The sequence below is a fragment of the Culex quinquefasciatus genome, chromosome 3 (genome assembly GCF_015732765.1).
Source record: "Culex quinquefasciatus strain JHB chromosome 3, VPISU_Cqui_1.0_pri_paternal, whole genome shotgun sequence".
Taxonomy (NCBI): domain Eukaryota; kingdom Metazoa; phylum Arthropoda; class Insecta; order Diptera; family Culicidae; genus Culex; species Culex quinquefasciatus.
Window position 1 is genome coordinate 3,981,265 of NC_051863.1, and position 17,819 is coordinate 3,999,083.

At 37.4% G+C, this 17,819-nt stretch overlaps 1 protein-coding gene across 1 annotated transcript; it reads right to left on the bottom strand.

Moving 5' to 3' along the window:
* Positions 1-1,086: 1,086 nt before the first annotated feature.
* LOC6044755 (ubiquitin-associated domain-containing protein 1) lies at positions 1,087-14,591 on the bottom strand. Its single transcript, XM_001862183.2, has 7 exons — positions 13,786-14,591; positions 6,556-6,908; positions 3,602-3,762; positions 3,336-3,541; positions 2,745-3,225; positions 2,545-2,683; positions 1,087-2,488 (listed from the first exon to the last, which is right to left on the bottom strand). Exons 1-7 carry the CDS (start codon positions 14,112-14,114, stop codon positions 2,328-2,330), a joined length of 1,830 nt encoding a protein of 609 aa, XP_001862218.2. The 5' UTR covers positions 14,115-14,591; the 3' UTR covers positions 1,087-2,327.
* Positions 14,592-17,819: the final 3,228 nt, after the last annotated feature.

A 17,819-nucleotide genomic window follows, 5' to 3' on the forward strand; every position in this document is an offset into this window, starting at 1 on the left:
CAAATTTTTGGTCGTTGGCCGTAATTTTTTTCCATGATTTATAATTTTTTGGAAAAACTGGCAGCATTGCCAAATGAATTTTTAATTTGTGCCATAGCTAAAAAAATGCATGTTTTTTATCTGCTAAGACCGTTGCAAATATTTTTATTTTTATCATTAAAATATATTTGTGTTCAGTTTTTTTTGTCAGAAAACATGCAGAAAACATGAAACGTTTTCAAAATATGCAAAAAAACGTTTTCAAAAATATGTTTCGGTACCTGTCCAGTACCAGACAAGTACCGGCAAGCCGAGAGCAAAGTTTTGCATGCGTGTTTTGGTGATTTTTGGATGTCTGCTCTGATTGATGAGAGCAAACATGAACAAAAATTCAGAAATTCAAAAAATCAGAGCTTCAAAAACTAAAAAAAAACTAAATTTCAAAAATCAGAAATAAAAAAAAAACAAAAAGTTTAAAAATTTAAAAATTCGAAACTCTAAAAATAAAAAATCCTGAAATTTATAAAAAATGTGTTTCAAATTTATTTATCTGTTTAAATTTGTTGGAGATTTAGAAGACTTCTTTTAATTTAGGTTTTTTCGTTCTTATAGACTTATTTTTTTGTTTTCTTAATTTATTGACTTCTAGACTTCTTTTGATTAGGTTATATGAACAAATGTAAACACAAACTCTCACACTTCGCACTCACATGTCAATGTACATCGGAGGAAGCGGAATACATTAAATGTTCACATTTGATTATAAGACGTTATCAAAAAAAGCATAGATTTTAACTTTTTACTTTATATTTTCTTTAAATTTTTAAATGATTTCAATCTCTAATTTTTTAGGAGTTTTTTTTTATCTTTTTATTTCTTCGTGTTTTTTTATTTTTGTAATTATTGTAATTGTTTAGTTTTTCAATATTTTGTCACTTATTTTTAACTTTTATAACTTTTTTTTTAATTTCTTTGATTTTTTTTTAAATTTTTACAAATTTTAATTTTTTTTATTAAACCTAAATTTAAAAAAAATTGATTAAAATTTCATTTTTTTAAATTTTTTATGAATTTTTGATTTTTTTAAATGTTGTCAGATTTCTTTTATTTTTTTCTGATTTTTATTTTTTCCGTGCTTGATTCAATTTTTCCGTGCATAATTCCATTTGATGCGGTAGCAAACAGGCTGAATACCGGGTAGCAAAGTGAAATCCCCAAGAACTTAGAGCTAATTTGCTACCGCAACAGGTACCGACCGCGCTGTGTCCTATCTCTCGCCTAGACCAGACCGAAATTCATGATAAAGCTGTCAGACCAAGACTGTCAGGCCAAAGAGCAAAAAGTAAACAATCTTGGTCTTCGACGTAGGTGCACACGAATCAAGAAAAGAAAATTTGAAAAAGAATTTTATGTTTCCAATTCAATGACTGGTGTTGGACTGCAAAATTGAATGTACGCCACAAAATGATTAAACAGTACGGCGTCCTGTACACCGACAATTAAATAAGCAGTTGAAAGCCTCATTCTACCACATTAATTTTTGATCGCGTTTTCTGTTTACACCTGAACAATCTTGAAATTATTTATGCGGTAGGGTTGATGTCGGGTGCAAATTTGATTTGCTTCGAGGTTTGTTTGGAGATGCACTAAATGAATTTGATGAAAGGACCAACCACCTAAACGTGGATTGAGTATTTTTTGTCTATCAGAGATTAATTCTCTGCAAAAAATGTTCGAATTATCAATGTCTTTGGTGCAAACTTACAGGAAGTTGTTTGATGTTTACTGAACAATTATATTAGAAATATTGGAAAATGGTAACTATTGAAAAAAGAAAGAAGAAAATATGTATGTTTTAGTCGATCATTATTTCGGCCCCTTTTCGATTTGAGTGACCACCCTGGAAAGCAAAAATTAGACTGAAAAGCACACAACTTTTCATTCAACAGTCGCGTCGCGACGATCGATTGATTGATCCTGGCTAATCACTAGATAATAAGAGAGCACTACTATTGCTGCTGTTTACGACGATATGGAAGGTCTGAGAAAAGTTCCTACGAAGAGAAGAAGTATACGGATGAGCAAATGCTAAGCAGCGCAAAGAGATTCTCGGCCTAAGAAATCGGAGCGGATATGTGTAGCAAAGAATGCGGAACAATTCTACAATAACTATACAGAAAGTATTGAATCAACACCGTTTTGATTTAGCTCCTCTTCTGGTGCCGTGCGATTACCACACAACGTCACACTATAAAAGTCTACTCATCTCTTCCTAACTCTGGGGTTTTTCCTTCAATATAATTGATCCGTAATTCCTACTATCTTTTTTTTGTAGTGTTTAGAGTGTTTTAGTTTCGGTTAAAGCTTTGTGCGTTGTTGAACTGATTGATTGCCACAATGTGTTTCTCCTCGTGGTACGTCCGCAGAATGTGGCCGAGAACCGCTGCCGTGTCGGTATCGCTGAGCCACATCGTCATCGTGGACGAGTTGTCTAGCATCGAGAGAAGCGCTGCAAAAATTTGAGATTGTCAACTAGAATTAAAAGAGAAATCCCTTCAAACTCACCGATAAACATCTTTGGATTGCCTAAGCTAATTTGTACTTGGGATGAGGCGAGTAGAACCTGAAGAATTGGGGAGTCCTGCGGCAGCCCGTCCGCGAGTTCGGTCAAACTTTTGCTCCGATTGCCGAGCAGCCATTCGCACTGGAAGAAAAATGCAACGTTCAATCTAAACTTCTCACAACCATAAGCCAAGTCACCCTACCGCTGCGGACTGATTGTTCCGCGTGGCAACGAGCGCTTCCCGCACGCTCTTCTCCTCGAAACCCATCTCGACGATCGTGGCCACCATGTCCGGCGCCGGAAACACGTCCCGATCCGAGTACTGCCGGATGATGTCCAGCAGCGTTTCGACGTTGTCCAGCTTTCGCTGAAACTTGGCCGCTTCGTCTTCTTCCTCCTGCTGAACTGCGGGGGTTGGCGATGTCGACTCGTCTTCGTGCGGACTCGGACTCGCGGGTTGTGAGGTACTTGGAGGTTCTTCGATGTCCGTTTCCGCGACGGCCAGCGGAGGCAGCGGCACGGTACTCGTTGAGGGCACGTCGTCGTTGGTGCCGCTGGCGTCCGTTGCTGCAATTCCGGTGCAAATTTGAGGAGCAGCACCACTTCCTTTCGTATCACAGTTGAGCAGCTTCACCGAGCTATCGTGCTGTATCAGCCAGTCCAGGGCCGCGGGGAAGATATTTCTGAAACAAGCGGAGATTATTTTGGGTTTCTCTGAATTGACACCGCATCAGAAATAGAGCCCTGAAGACAAAGTTCATCGTCAAAAGACAGATTTTTCATCAATACATACTTGGTAATTTCCAACGCCTGATGAATCTTGTCCAGCGAGAATCCCATCTCGAGCAGCGTTTCAATCGACCGCACCTGGTGCTTGCGCCGATTTATCAGCCGCTGGTTGAACAGCACGATCAGCTTCTCCGCACATCGTCCGGAACCTATCACGAACGCGGATGCCCGGGCCAGCGAAATCAGTATGCGCCGGAGATCTTGCTGCAGCTATAACGGAAGAGGGTAGGGTCAATATCTCGATAACTACTCTAATTCTGGTGCACTCACATCAGTCTGGAGCATTCCCACGTTAAAGTTGGCCGTGGCTTGGTTGACCCGGGACAGAGGAACGTGCTTGGTTGCGGCCAGCACCTCGGACGTGCTCGGTCCCTTCAAATTTTCATCCGGCGGAATAAAATCGGTGCGCTTAACCACCAGAAGAAACTCCTCTGCAAGAAGAAGGATAAACCCATCAAACATAATAATGAGAATTACGGTCATTCTAAATGCTAATCGCATTTAGGATCGAAAAAAAAAGAACACGAGTCACTCTAACAAATGGCTTGTTTATTCAAACGGAGACCCATTCATCATCCATACGAGGGGCTAAATCAGGGTGGCCACCAGATTTCGATTTTCAATTTCCCGGTTTTTTCCCGGTTTTCTCCCGAGCCCAGAAGGAATTTTCCGAAATGTTTTTAAACCAAACTACAATGTTTTTTTTAGGCTAACGTTAGTACCAACATACTTTTTGAACGCATACATTTGGTTCAAAGTTTGAATTCCTCAAGAAAGCTTTCAAATCTTGAGTAAAAAGTAAGTAAGTTGTAAACGAAGCCGTTTTTATCTGTTTCCAATCCAAACATCTAATTTCCATAATGATTGGGATTTTTCATCATCATACATGTAGATTGTTTAACCTCAAAATAAAAAAATCGTTTTATTTTTTAGAATGAGATTAATTATTACTACAATTTATTATTTTAAAGAAAAGAATTGCAAAAATAAATTGTTATCAACAGTTATGTAAATGCTCGTTAATTCGTTAGTTGCCTCGAAAAATCAGGGGGCACAAAATATTTTTAAAAAACATCAAAATTTCAATTGAAATTTAAGTGCAACCAGCTGAAATCAATATAAAATGCATTCCCTTGCGTTTGGAATCATTTTTAAGCATGTTTGGGTTAATTTAATAATCTTTTATTTTTTTAAATTTTACACCTTTAGTTTTATTTGTTACCGCAAAATCTTACATTTTTTGAAGACAAAACAAATAAACTAGTGTAAAATGTATTTAAACACTTTTTGCATTCAAATGTTGAGACTATGGATTATTCCCCCACTTGACCCCGGCCAGAGCCGAGGGACAAAAATTTTGAAAAATATTAGCATCGGCCTTATTTTCAACATGATCTCAATTTTTGTGTTGATGTAGTAATCACCTTAAAGTGATTGCCTGTATTTCAAGTGACGTTTTTGTAGCAGAATTCTAAATATATTGTATTTTTAAAATTTCTGAAAATTTTACATAAATTTCAAACGACATTTAAAAAAACTTTGCAAAAAAAAATCATTGCAAGTTGTCCTTAATAATTTGTCTGGCTGAGATTCTCAAATATTACCAAATAAAATTTATTTACAGACAGAAACTCCATGATATTATTATTTCTATGTTGAAATATGTTATAATTCAACGGTTCTCAACCTTTTCTAGGCTAGGTACCCTTTTTCGTGTTACTTAAGCTGCTGGTACCCCCTAGCGTTCATACATGAAATTTTTCGTCTGCATGAGATTTTTTTACATTCCAATTCACGAAGAAAGAAACATGAATTTTGAAGTATTAAAAATGTCGTAAATCTTGTTTCTAGAGTTGTTTAAAAACATGTACTGGATAGGCCACACAACGTCCATGTACATTTCTTCAAATCAGTTTTTTTTTCTTTTTTTTAATAAAGCTTCATAATAAAATGTTGTTTCCTGTTTTTCTTTAAAACTACTGAAAATGTCTTTAAATTTAGAGATTTTTTTTGTAAATTAAATTTTCGTTGTCTTTTTCATTTCTACAAACATCCCCCATATTTTTTTTTATTTTATTTTTATGTAAATTTAAATTTTGTAAATAGTATTTTTTTGAAGTTGTAGCTATTTTCAATTGAAAAATTATTCTATTAAATGGTTGAGAAAATTCTTTTCTGCTTTCTTTTTTGAACATTTTTGATCCATTCTTTTGTTGCATATACAAATTTAAAACAAATAATTGTAAAAAAAAAAAAAAAAAACAAAAAAAACTCAAAAACGGTGCACTTTACTTCAAATTCATAAAATTTCTAAACGAATGCAAATTATAGATTTATCATTCAAATATTTTTTAAACATTTTCTGATTGGTCAAAAACAATTCGCCTGTAATTCATTGCACCTTAAGCATGGTTGTTATTTTTTTGATTCAAAGCAATTTTTTTTTTCTCTCAAATATTTTGTTTGGGACAAATGTTCGCCATTGCGCGCAGGGATGCCAGATACACAGATTTGTCTGTGTTTCACAGACTTTTGAGCTTGTGTCAGACATTTTTTGAGGTGCACAGACTTTTAAAAAACTTCATTAAATTATTATTTTGTAATCTTTTTTGTCGAAACTTATTTCGTTAGTCTTCAAATGCCTAAAAACGCAATTTCTGATGAATTTCAATGACTGTGTATTGATATATTTGAATTTTAGACAAATGCACAGACATACACAGACTTTTTTACAGACATTTAAAAAAAAACAAGTGGCATCCCTGATTGCGGGGTTTGTCCTCCGGACCCCCTGAGACCGCTCGTGGTACCCCCAGGGGTATATGTACCCCAGGTTGAGAATCGCTGGTAGAGGAAACATTTTGCTTTATTAAAAAAAAAATCGCCTTGTAAAAATATAATAGGATACAAAAAACATCCATAACCAAGAAGCATGAGTCTACTACACAAATTCAAACATAGTTTTCGCGAATTCTTCATTTATAATAACAGGAATAACATTCTAATTGAGAAAAGAACATATTGAATAAATTAAAGAGGCTTTTGTCAAATTTTAACTAAACTTAAAATATTTTCCCGGTTTGTCAGTCGAATTCCCGAGTTTTTCCCGGTTTTCTCCCGGTGGATAAAAATCCCGGTTTTTTCCCGAGGTGGCCACCCTGGGCTAAATGCTAAAATAAAAAAAAAAAAATTTCCATACACACACACACTCCACCCAGACTCACCATCAACCCGCACCGCCAACTTCTCCAGCGTGTCCCCGTCCTGGACGACCGTCCGATTGCGGGCCCGTATCAGCTTGTACCGGCTTATCAGCTCGTCCACGTCGGACGAAAAGTGCGGCAACGAAAACGAACAGCTGGCAAACTGGTCCAGCGCGTACGTCTTCAGCTGGGCCCCGCTGCAATCCGGCGGAACCTCAACGCCGACGATGCCACCCCGAGGGCTGATGATACGCAGCGGCACCACCGTCGTCGTTGAATTCTTGGCGCTGGAAGACGTCGAAGCCACCAGTCCGCAAATGTGACCACTGCCGCCGGACCGGCACGCGCTTCCGGCACTGGCACTGCTCGTGGGTCTGCAAAATAGAGCGAACAGAAACACGTGCGTGCGCGGAAAAAGTGAAACCAAATTGGATCGATATCATTGGAGCAGCAGCATCGAAGCGGAAGGCAGTTGGTGGTGACGACGACGACGACAACGAAGGATACGGAGACAGCAACAGCATGAATAACAAACGACACAGCAACTAGCGCGGAGAGGACGAACGGTGTATACTTTTGAAGTTTTATAGATGTTTTTTTCGATTTCATAAAAAAAAAAATTGTTTCTACAATTACATTTACTCTGAATCTGGTTTGATTTGAATTTATATATTTAACTTTTTTCTCTACGATTTTGCTTTTTTAGACATTTTTTATTTGTTTTGTCAAAAGAAGCAATTTTGCATAACATGTTTTTTCCAACAAACCTGCAAACACTTTTGCTGCCCAGTGATACAAAATGAGCTATTAAATATTTAAATATATAAAAACCTTTATTTGATCGCTTTGGTATCTTCGACAATGTTGTAGGCAGGGATGCAAACGATTGCTCATCGTTTTAATAAACTATATTTAATTTTTCAGTAATCTATTAGGCTGGTACAAATTTAATTTATAGTTTAAGACTCGTGACTTGAAAACTTCGAGTAAAATTTGCAATGGCATAAATTGGCTTAAAAATCAAATAATGAAATCTGAAAAACCAGCAAGGATTGCTGAAACTTCAACAAATGATCAGTCAAACTGACAAAAGAATGTCTCTAAACTGACATTTATTTTGCAGAAGTTTCAGTTGTTTTGACAACAGTTTTACTGAATTTCAGTCAATCATCTGTCAAAATGACAATTGGGTACAAAAACCCTATGTAAATTTTTATGTAAAACGGTAAAAAACAAAACTGAAACCCATTTCTAATCACTTTTTTTATTTTATCGCAAAAAAATTTTTTTGACGAGACAACATTTTTTCGATGGATCATCTATATGGTTCAGTGAAACTTTTCTCAATTTCAGTTATGTGAATATTTCGACGGTATTTCGACGGTAACATTTCAAAAGTACATTTTGACACTTTCTGGGATATTGCATATTATGAAAGTACTCCTAATAAGCTACCTCTCCACCAAAAATGACCAAAAGTTACTTCAGTAAAGTCTGTTTAATCATGATTTTAAATAAAGTAACATAAACAAAATCTCTGCCATCAGCAGTCCCTGTTTATATAGCCCTGTCAATCTGTCAAACAAAAGACTACATAAACCTCGTGACGAAAAAAAAGCAACATGAACAAAGCGCCATGTACATTCGGCGAAGAAAAACAAATCATAACAAAGCGCCCCCCTCAATGACAGCAGGGTGATATCGACGTTGGTGATTTCAAAAGGAGTTATGTTTGTTTTTCTCAAATAAAATTACGGAAATGATGTTTAATTGAATTTGGATGATCAAGTATCAATAAAAGCAACGTTTTTCATCGTTTGTTATCATTAGAACATCTTATTTTGCTTTTATATTTAAATGGGAATTGAAAATGGATGCTCAACATTCAAATGCGGTTTTCTCAAAACGCATGGTTTGTACATGATGCTTTTTGAAATGTTGGCGTCGATTTTACTGAAATGGCAAACCAAAATGTTATGTGTATACACACTATTTTAGTAAAATTCAAGTTTCAGTAGATGCGTTGGAATGGTTGGAACATCCTTTACCATCTGGAGCAAAAATTGTCAAAAGTGGATAATAGCCGTTTTTTCAATGAAGGGAAGTAGGTTGCTGAACCTTATTTTACTAGGATTTTTTTTTTATAATTTCAAAAGGCTGATTTTTTTTTTAAATTAAACCGAGCATTTCAAAGATCTTGAACACCAAGTTTGTCATTTTTAAATGCTTGGCTTTAAGTTGATTTTAAGAAAAGATAAAAGATAAGAAAAGATAATAATGACGATGCAACAGATATTCAATTAGATTTTATAAAAAATCATCATGTTTTAAAAATGTTGCTGGCAAAAGCTAAAAAAAAAACAATCGAAAAAAATTGTGCTGAATAATTATATAAAGTATAATTTATATATTTTCGAGTTTTTTTCTGTCTTTTTGCCTTTCTTACTAAAGAAAGGCATAGGTTTTACTTAAGGCTGGACGTCATTTTCATCTTCGTAAATAAGACGATACAGCATGAATATTAATCGGAAAAATCGCCAAAAAATCACACTGCATTAATTTTCGACGTTCTATCGATTCATCTTGACAGAACTCGTCTATCTCCAACCCTTGAATTTTGAGAAAATAAATTCCGTGGAGATCGAGTAATGTTCGTGTGTGGTAAAATTTTGCCAAATTTTGTGTCGCGTCGTTATCAGCTCCTTGAATCCGATTTTGATTCTTCTGAATGCAGATGAAAGCTAGTTTGCTGAACCTGGACGAGTTGCCGCTCAAATTTCGAAATATCCATCTGTTTTCGGATGTGGCCAGACTTTTCAACAAAATACACAGTTTTCAAATGAAAACTATGGTCAAAATTTTTCATTTTCATATCTTTTATTTATCTCAAAAAATGCATTTTTCGAGCTCTACAACCTCACAAATTTTCATCCAGATTCATAATATGGTTCTGGAGTTAGAGCCGTTTGATTAACCTACCATAAGAAAAAATCCCTAAAAAAGGTAATAGCCCACCTGGTGACCTTCACCAACATTTTTCGTTTCTAATTTTATCCGAAATTTCTTCCTACATTCATAGTACAGACCATGAGTGAGCATCTTAAACAAATTTGACATCGATCGGCAATCCCGAACAATTTTTAGAACGATTTACTTTTTGCCTTTCTTACTAAAGAAAGGTATAGGTTTTACTTTATGGCTGGACGTCATTTTCATCTTCGTAAATAAGACGATACAGCATGAATATTAATCGGAAAAATCGCCAAACAATCACACTGCATTGATTTTCGACGCTTCGAATACTGGCGCATATATGTTTTGGCTCGACTTATACTCGTTTGTAGTAGCTTGTCTACCGATGTTTCCTTCAACAAGTAAGATATCGTAGCTTTTCGGTTTCTTTTGCTCTGTCCGTTTTTGCATAACTGTCCAATGTTTATGCAAAATCTTTTGTGACATAGGACATTCGTCCGGGTACAAACAATTTGTTTCCCGTATGCTCCTAAAATCGCCTTTAAGTAGGCTTCATTTTGTCGTGATTTCGTAAGTTTATTTAACAGAGTTTATTGGATTCCAATTGGAGCTTTCTAAGCTTCTAAGCTTTATATCGTTTTCAATGTTTTCAATGCTTGCGACGCCAATGGTTATCTACTCTGAAAGAAGTTATATTCTTTAGTGAGAAAGCACATCCGTGGAACTCTGAACAAATTTGTGCTCAAAAAGTGTGACGAGAAATCAGTTTATTAGTGTTCTACGATAAATTTGTCCTGGATGATTTCTCAGCACACTACGATCTCATAAAAGAAAATGTATACCAGTTAGACTGACATTCGTGGCAACGAATCAAAACAAACAAGTTCATCACGATTTGCACCTTTTTATCAACTAAAAATTGAGTGAAAATGTGTTTCCGTTAAACTGGCCATCACACGCAATGTTAAGCGTTTTGCGTCTTCCATAAACAACCACCTTAACAAGAGTACAGATTGAAAGTTAAAAAATCTTGGCCTGGTGACATCAACTAAGACAACAGAAGTGATCACTTGGAGGCACATTCAAAATTGCTTCATTGAACCACTTGTTTTCAAATAACTACCGTACCTTTCAAGCGTAATGTTTATTTCAGTTCAACTTATGTCATCTTTGTAAAAGATTCATAAAAATAATGCTCGTAACAAATCCAACTATCCCCAACCACCGGAAAATAATCCATTCAGATGGAACTTCTCTGGTTCTCGATCAAGTGATGTTCACACTAAACATTTTTCATCAGATTTTTTTTATGGAAATCCGTTTCTTCTAGGACGCAATGGAATTAAACGAAAATGGTTCCTGAAGATGGACGGAAATTTGTAAACATTAGAAAATTGTTTTTTTTTTTGCATGGCCAGCTACGATGTTGTTTTCTTTTATGTGTATAACAGTTTATGCCAGTTTCTATCAGTCAAGGGGTTCTAAAGTTGTGTTTCGAGTTATTTGCTCAGGCTGGAGAAAAAATCGTGCTGTTGATCAACCCCTCGGTTAAATCTATTATAAAATCTGTTATAAAAGTTGGAGCTCTCCACCGCTAGAGGCAGCACTGTATAAATCCCTCTTTTTGAATCTCAAGTTCTACCGATGTGGAGAAAGGCTCTATCTCACCCCTGGTGGGATTAAATCGGGTTTTATGATATTTTTTATTATATTTATTGGTTTTTGCATTTACTCAAACATGAGAAGTATTTGAAAACTAGATTTTCTTACATCAGTTTTTGTGAATTTTCACAATATTTGAAACATGAGCAGAAGTTAAATATTTTTGTTATAGTTTCCTAAAATTAGCTGTATTTTTTATATATATATATATTCAAGCTAATTTTCATATTTTCTCAAAATGTGCAGCTTTTAAAATCTTTTGAAATTTAATTTTTGGTTTTTGTTAGGTTTTGGTATTTTTTTCCCGACCCACCACCTATTAAAAAAATATATTTGTGAGGTTTTGCGTTGTTCCGAGTTTTTAAGAACATTATTCACATTTATTTCTGAGAGTGTTTGTACACTCAAACCCCGATGGTTTGACACCAATTTTTAGTTTGACACCCCTTTCACACGGAGTTCACACACACTGCCAAACAGTGATGTCAACCATCGCGGCGCTCATTTTTGGTTCGCGGCGTTTGTGGTGCTTTTCAGTTACGGAATTCGACAAAATGGTGTTCGAAGCATTTGTAGAACTCATCAACAGCAACATTTCTTCAGAACATTGTAAAGCTGTAAAATTCTTACGCAAAAAGTTACAAGAAGATTTCAGACCTCAGGACCAATGGTTCGCGATGCTTTTGTTTGCCTAACGCATTTTTGGTTGTAACTTTTTTTGTATTCATCAAAAATTTACACTATGTTCAGCAAAGTTGTACGATTTGGTGTGTTCTACAAGTCCTTCATACACAAATTTGTCAAATTCCGTAACTGAAAAGCACTACAAACAAAATGTGCCGCGAACCAAAAATGAGCGTCGCGATGATTGACATCACTGCTGCCAAACGTTTGTTTTGATAGTGTGCATGAGCGCCGTGTAAAAAGTGACAGTTCGTCACTTTTTAGTTTGATTTTGACCAACCAACGGGGTACAAACTAAAAAAGTGTTAAACGAAAAAGTGACCAACCACCGGGGGTTGAGTGTATCTTTTTTGCAAAGTTCTATTACAGTCCAGACTAGATCATCCGAAGCCTCGATTATCAGAAGTTTCGATTATCCAAAGTTCGATTATCCAAAGGTTTTTTTCTTTTTCTTGTTTTAAACATCAAATTCGAGTCTTGAGTTAAAAAAAATTAAATCACTTTGGCGTAGTTTAGAGGCCATACTTAAGTTTGACAATCAAAAATTAGGCAACGAAAAAAAACGTGATTCGATTTATCCGAAGCGAAATTTTTCCGAGGCCTTCGGATAATCGAGTCTGGACTGTACTTTGAAAAGAAATCGAGTTTTATATAATGATTGTTGTAAAAGTTAATTGACATCTTGATTTTAACAAATATTTTTCGAGAGGTTTTGCATTCCTGCCTGTGTGGATCAATCGGACCACGCACTGGACTCACAATCCAGAGGTCGCCGGTTCGAATCCCGAGGCGGACGCAAAAATGCTAAGTGTAAATATAGGTATTCGGTGCCCTCTCCCCGTGCCCATACCTTCACACTTAGCAGACCCGGGAGGCGGAGTCTTGTCGCGAAAAGAACGATACACGCCTGTGGATTCGTTGACGAAACCGCAAGGTTTAAGAGGGCCACATTATAAGGTGTTACGTCGATTCCGTTGTTTTTTTTTTGCATTCCATTAAATTTGAGCAGGTGATTAGGAATCGTTTTTAAAATGCTTCAAGAATATGCAAATTGTTGCCAGTGAAGCAAAAATGTAATCTTGCGAAATATTTACTCTATCTCTGCAAGTATTAATGCCAAAATTATGACATTCGTTCAATTAAACTGATCAGTTGGTTACTAAAAGGGAGGAATTAAGTTCTTGAAATTCAGCCGTAAGGGGGAATGGTTAAATAAAGGTTGAGAACCACTGCTCTTATGCAATTTTTATTTGATTTTATTTTTATTTTCTCCGTGTTTGCTACTGTTCTTGTTTTATGTTTTTTTCTTGTTTACTTTTTTTAATAAAAACAACATATCTCGCTTAGAATATGTTTGTTTCTGATAATATGAGGCTTCTACATTATTTCGGAGCAACGTTCGTTTTCTTGCTTTAGTTTGGTGTTTGGTCAACTCAAAAACAAAAGCAGTGTCGAAAAATACAACTTTTCGATACAAGTGTTGAAAAGTTGCGGAATTGCAACATTTGAGATGCGAAAACTTTTCACAAAGTCGTCAAGTTCCGAAAAGTCAAGCAAAATACCTTAGCAAACCACAAAACGAGGATAAAAAAATCTTCCCTTTGTGACACCGGCACGGTTTTGGGGTGGGCACTCCGGTGCTAGGGCGCGGGGGCCTGATTAAACTTTTATCTCGTCGGATGGTTTGCCCATAATGTGTGGCGGCGCTCCACTTTGGGAGGCAATAAAATTAAAGGATAAAAGGGTGACCTCTCTCACCTCGCCGTTATCACCCCATCTCCTGCTGCCGTTTCGGCTGAGTTCGAGGGCCGTAGTCCCCGTCGCCGCCACCTCCTCCACCAGGGATTGCAAAACAATCTGCGAATTCGCCTCATCACTAATGAACGACGCAAGCAAGCAAAACAACATTACCAAGGAAACACTTTGACTTACCGTGATCGATCCCCGGATGTCGTGGCCTGCTGCTGCTGCGAATGATGATGATGGTGGTGGTGGTTGTGGTGTCGTTGATGTTTCGTCGAAAAGCGGAAGTTTCGCGGCGAGTTTCCCCGGAAGCTGCTCGAGCTGGGTGACGGTGCCGACGAGGAGGCCGCCGTTGCTACGGACGAGGTGCTACCACTGTGGGAAGACGACGGTTCGCCACCGCCACCATCTGTCACGGTCGAGGCCGACCCACCGGATGCGGCAGAATCGCGCTGCTTCCGGTTCTGCTGCCAGCGCGCCTTCCGCTCGGCAATCTTTTCCCGCATCCAAGGGATCATCTCTCGTTCGGCACTGCTGCTGCTGCTGACTCACTGTGGCCAAACTATTCTACACACCTTTGTGAACCTACTACTAAGTTGCTGCTGCTGCTGCTCCGACGACGACGTCGAATCAGGTCATATGCAAATGTGTTTTTCCTTCAGCAGCGACGGCGACAGCACCACCAGCGTTGGCCACGATTGTCCTGGAGGAAGAAGGACCCACTGCTGCACGCCATCATCGCAGGTCGTCGTCGATAAATTTTCCCTTCCTTGGTGGATGAACAACTTTGCACGATAACACACCGAAAACACACTAATTCGCGTTTCCTTTTTCCACCCAAAAAAAGAAGGACGACGAGGCGGAAAAGAAGGAGGACCACCATCCACACAAATCAAGGCAAAAGGGACGAAAAACTCATTCACTCTTGACTTCTGGCTGCTGCCCCGTCAAGATTTATTCGAGTATGTGTGTGTGCAACATAAACAAAGCTGTCATCCAAGTAGTCGTCGTTCGCACTTTAGGTGAGAGCAAGGACGAAAAGGGGTGGTGGGTGGTTGGGTGGGACGCGTTCAAAACAGAATTTGCGTTGGGTGGTGAGCAGAGTGTTGGGTGGGCGATGCTGTTGGGGGGGTGTGGTTTGCATGAAATGTTGCAAGCAAGTAGTGCTTGTTCAAAAGGATTGTTATAGCTAAAACAAACGTGTTCTTTATTTATTGAATCATTTTTTGTTGACACCGTTTTAGGCAAAACTAAGTTTTTTAAACATTTCTAGATTTTTTTTGAACAGGTGCTATAAACAGCTTATAGGACCCCTAAAAAACTCTACACTGAAAATACGCCACCCTTTTTTTCCAAGTGCCCAAACACTTGAATGATTCAATTAATCCGCATCTTAGATCTAATTTGTTTGTGTTTAAATTTCAATCCAATCCATTATTAAATTCAAGTGTTTTGGCGATTGACTTTTTGGTATTTTTTGACACCTTATTTTCATTTGGGTGGCTCAAACTTTTCAAGTGTTTTGCTCATGAATTTGCCCCACTGTGCTGAACTATTCAAAGTGATGAGCAAAACACTTGAATTTGATCTTGTTTTGATTTGAAATCCAGTTTCGCGACAGCTTCGTCGGAATTTGCTTCGTTTCCTCATTTGAAAGTTTTGAAGGTCCGGTGTGTTCGTTTTTCGCAGACCGCTTGAGTTCGCTGCCGCCATGTTCCAGTACAGAAAAGTGCCTGCCCGGTTTGTGACCGCGAAGATGAGCATCGCCACAAGGCTGTGTCCTCGGGCTCGAGCTCCGTATGGCCAGCGGAAGGGCTTGGTCTCCCGGGCAGTAGCCAACTTTGATGATAAAGTTCCTTTCCGGACCCATTTGGTGAGTGGGGAGAGATTTTTTTTTTGGGTTTTGTTTTGATTTTTGGATGTATTTTGTATGATTCACAGGAAGGATGCGAAAGAGCTGCAGATGCCGTACCATGTAGGAGGTGCCAGTGAGAAGCAAGATTTGGATGCATTCAACTCAGGGGCCATGATATGCGTCATTCGAATGGTCAAGGCACAGTTTGATTCGAACCACCACGGTTTCGCATCAACAAGAAGATTCCCCAGGGTGCCTCCATCTCCGCCGGCACCGGTGCTTCACTCGCCGACGCTGAGAAACCTCCCAGGAAGCAGTGGCGAACAAACCGATCCCGACCAGAAGAAAAAAATAACAATTTTTTTACACGCCAGGTTGATAGAAAATAAAAGAAGCCAAAACATTTCATTGCGCAACATATTCTTTAATTTTAAACAAATCGAAATCAATTTCTATTACATGCAAACATGCATTGATTATAGAAAGAAATGCCATTTAAAACCAACAAATATAATATAGTATTTCATGTGACACAACACGTCAAATTCAAGTGTTTTGTTATTGAATTGACAGCTAATTTTGTTGCCCAAAATTCAAGTGTTTTGCGATTGGTTTTTAAGTGCATTGTATAGCAGGGTCAGATCAAGGGTAGAACACTTGATTTAAAAGGGTAATTTTTGTTCAGTGTAGATTTCTGCTTGCCAAAAATCAACGTTCATTTTTAAATTGCTCATTAGTGTGGGAAGTTTTAATTTTTTTTACGATCAACAATTCGCAATTCGCAATTTTCAGTGTAAGAACGGGCCATGACCGATCTTATGCACCAGGTTCCCGACGAACACGCACTGCCCTTACACCTACATCTCACCCTTGCTCTGAGTCAGCACGAGCAACACGCTAGAACACGCTTTGAGTGTTCGTGCCAGGCATGCACACCTTCTTTTCCGGTTACGCATTTTAACTCGGCTGGGGGTGGTACATTACGTAGGGTTTGATGTAAGTATAAGCGCCTAACGATTTATAGTGTGCCTATCAACTTTCATTAAAGCAAAAACTGTTTTATTTTTAGTTTGAATTCAAAAACTAGTTGTTATTTTACTGTGTATTGTTTTCTGCTGAAATCTTTCCTAGTGTTGAGTCGTGTTAATCTGTTGCTATTTCTTTTGTCGCGGTGTTTTGTTACAATTTTTGATCCTAAGCATTTTATAAAAGTTTTTCAAAAGTACAATAGTAATATTTGTGTTAATTCTTTGTTTATTCCAAATTGATTAAGGGCTCGAACCTCGTTTGTTTGAAGAAAAGGGTGAAGATTGAAAGCAATAGACAGTAAAAGAGAATATATTTTATAAAAAAAAAAAAATCAAGAATCAATAGTAAGAGAATGATGATTGTATTTTAAAGAATAAAAATGAGGAGCTGGATGTAGTAGATGTAAAACTACACAATAGTTAATAAAAGGAGATAAAAAGCAAGCCTAGATTATAGTAATGATTATTTATAGGACAGATAAAGAATTATTCAAATAAATAGATTCGCAATAAAATCCAAAAAGATTAGGCAAATGTTAAATAGACTTGATATTAGCAGTACATTAGGAAAAAGTATATTTTAAAGGAAAAAAACAAAGTTACAGCAGTTTCAATTGGTAAAAAAGAGTGGAAAGTTTTGAGAGATAAGAGAATCAAATGTTAGTAAAATTGACTCATCATACTGCGAATCAAAACAATACCGTCTACAATCACAAATTACTTCCCTGTCCCACATTGGCGCGCCCCTTTCTTTTAGCCGTCTCGATTCTGACCCGCGGCGGTCAAAGGTTTACGAGCCGTTTCCACAGGCCACCAGCAAGGTCACACTTTGTCATCATGATGACGAAACCAACGATTCACTAGTAGCAACCTGCGCTAACTAACATTCCCGTCCCTTAAAATCGAGATCTACAAACTGACATGGCGGGCGCCGTTGGTGGCCAATGACTGTTACCTATTCGCAACTGATCTAGCTTTACTAGCTTTAGCAATCATGGTGTTTTATCTTTTCAGCGCATTCATACATGCTGTTGATGAGGGAAATTGATGAGGGAAAAATAATCAGTTGTGCTGAAAGGATATTAGGGGAAAGTGGGGCAAGTGTAACAAGCTAAGGAAATGATCGTTGTAACTCATTAAAAACGTTAAAAATCTGTCGGATTTTATAATAATCATCTTATTCCAGGTCTTGACTAAGACTTTGATAGCACAAGTTTTCAAAAAATCCTGTTTTTAATGCAAAAAAAATGATTTTAATTTTTTTTATTTTCCGTATGTTCTACTCAACTAGTGGGGCAAGACGAACAACCCGTTGGGGCAAGAGGAACAATGCATGAAAA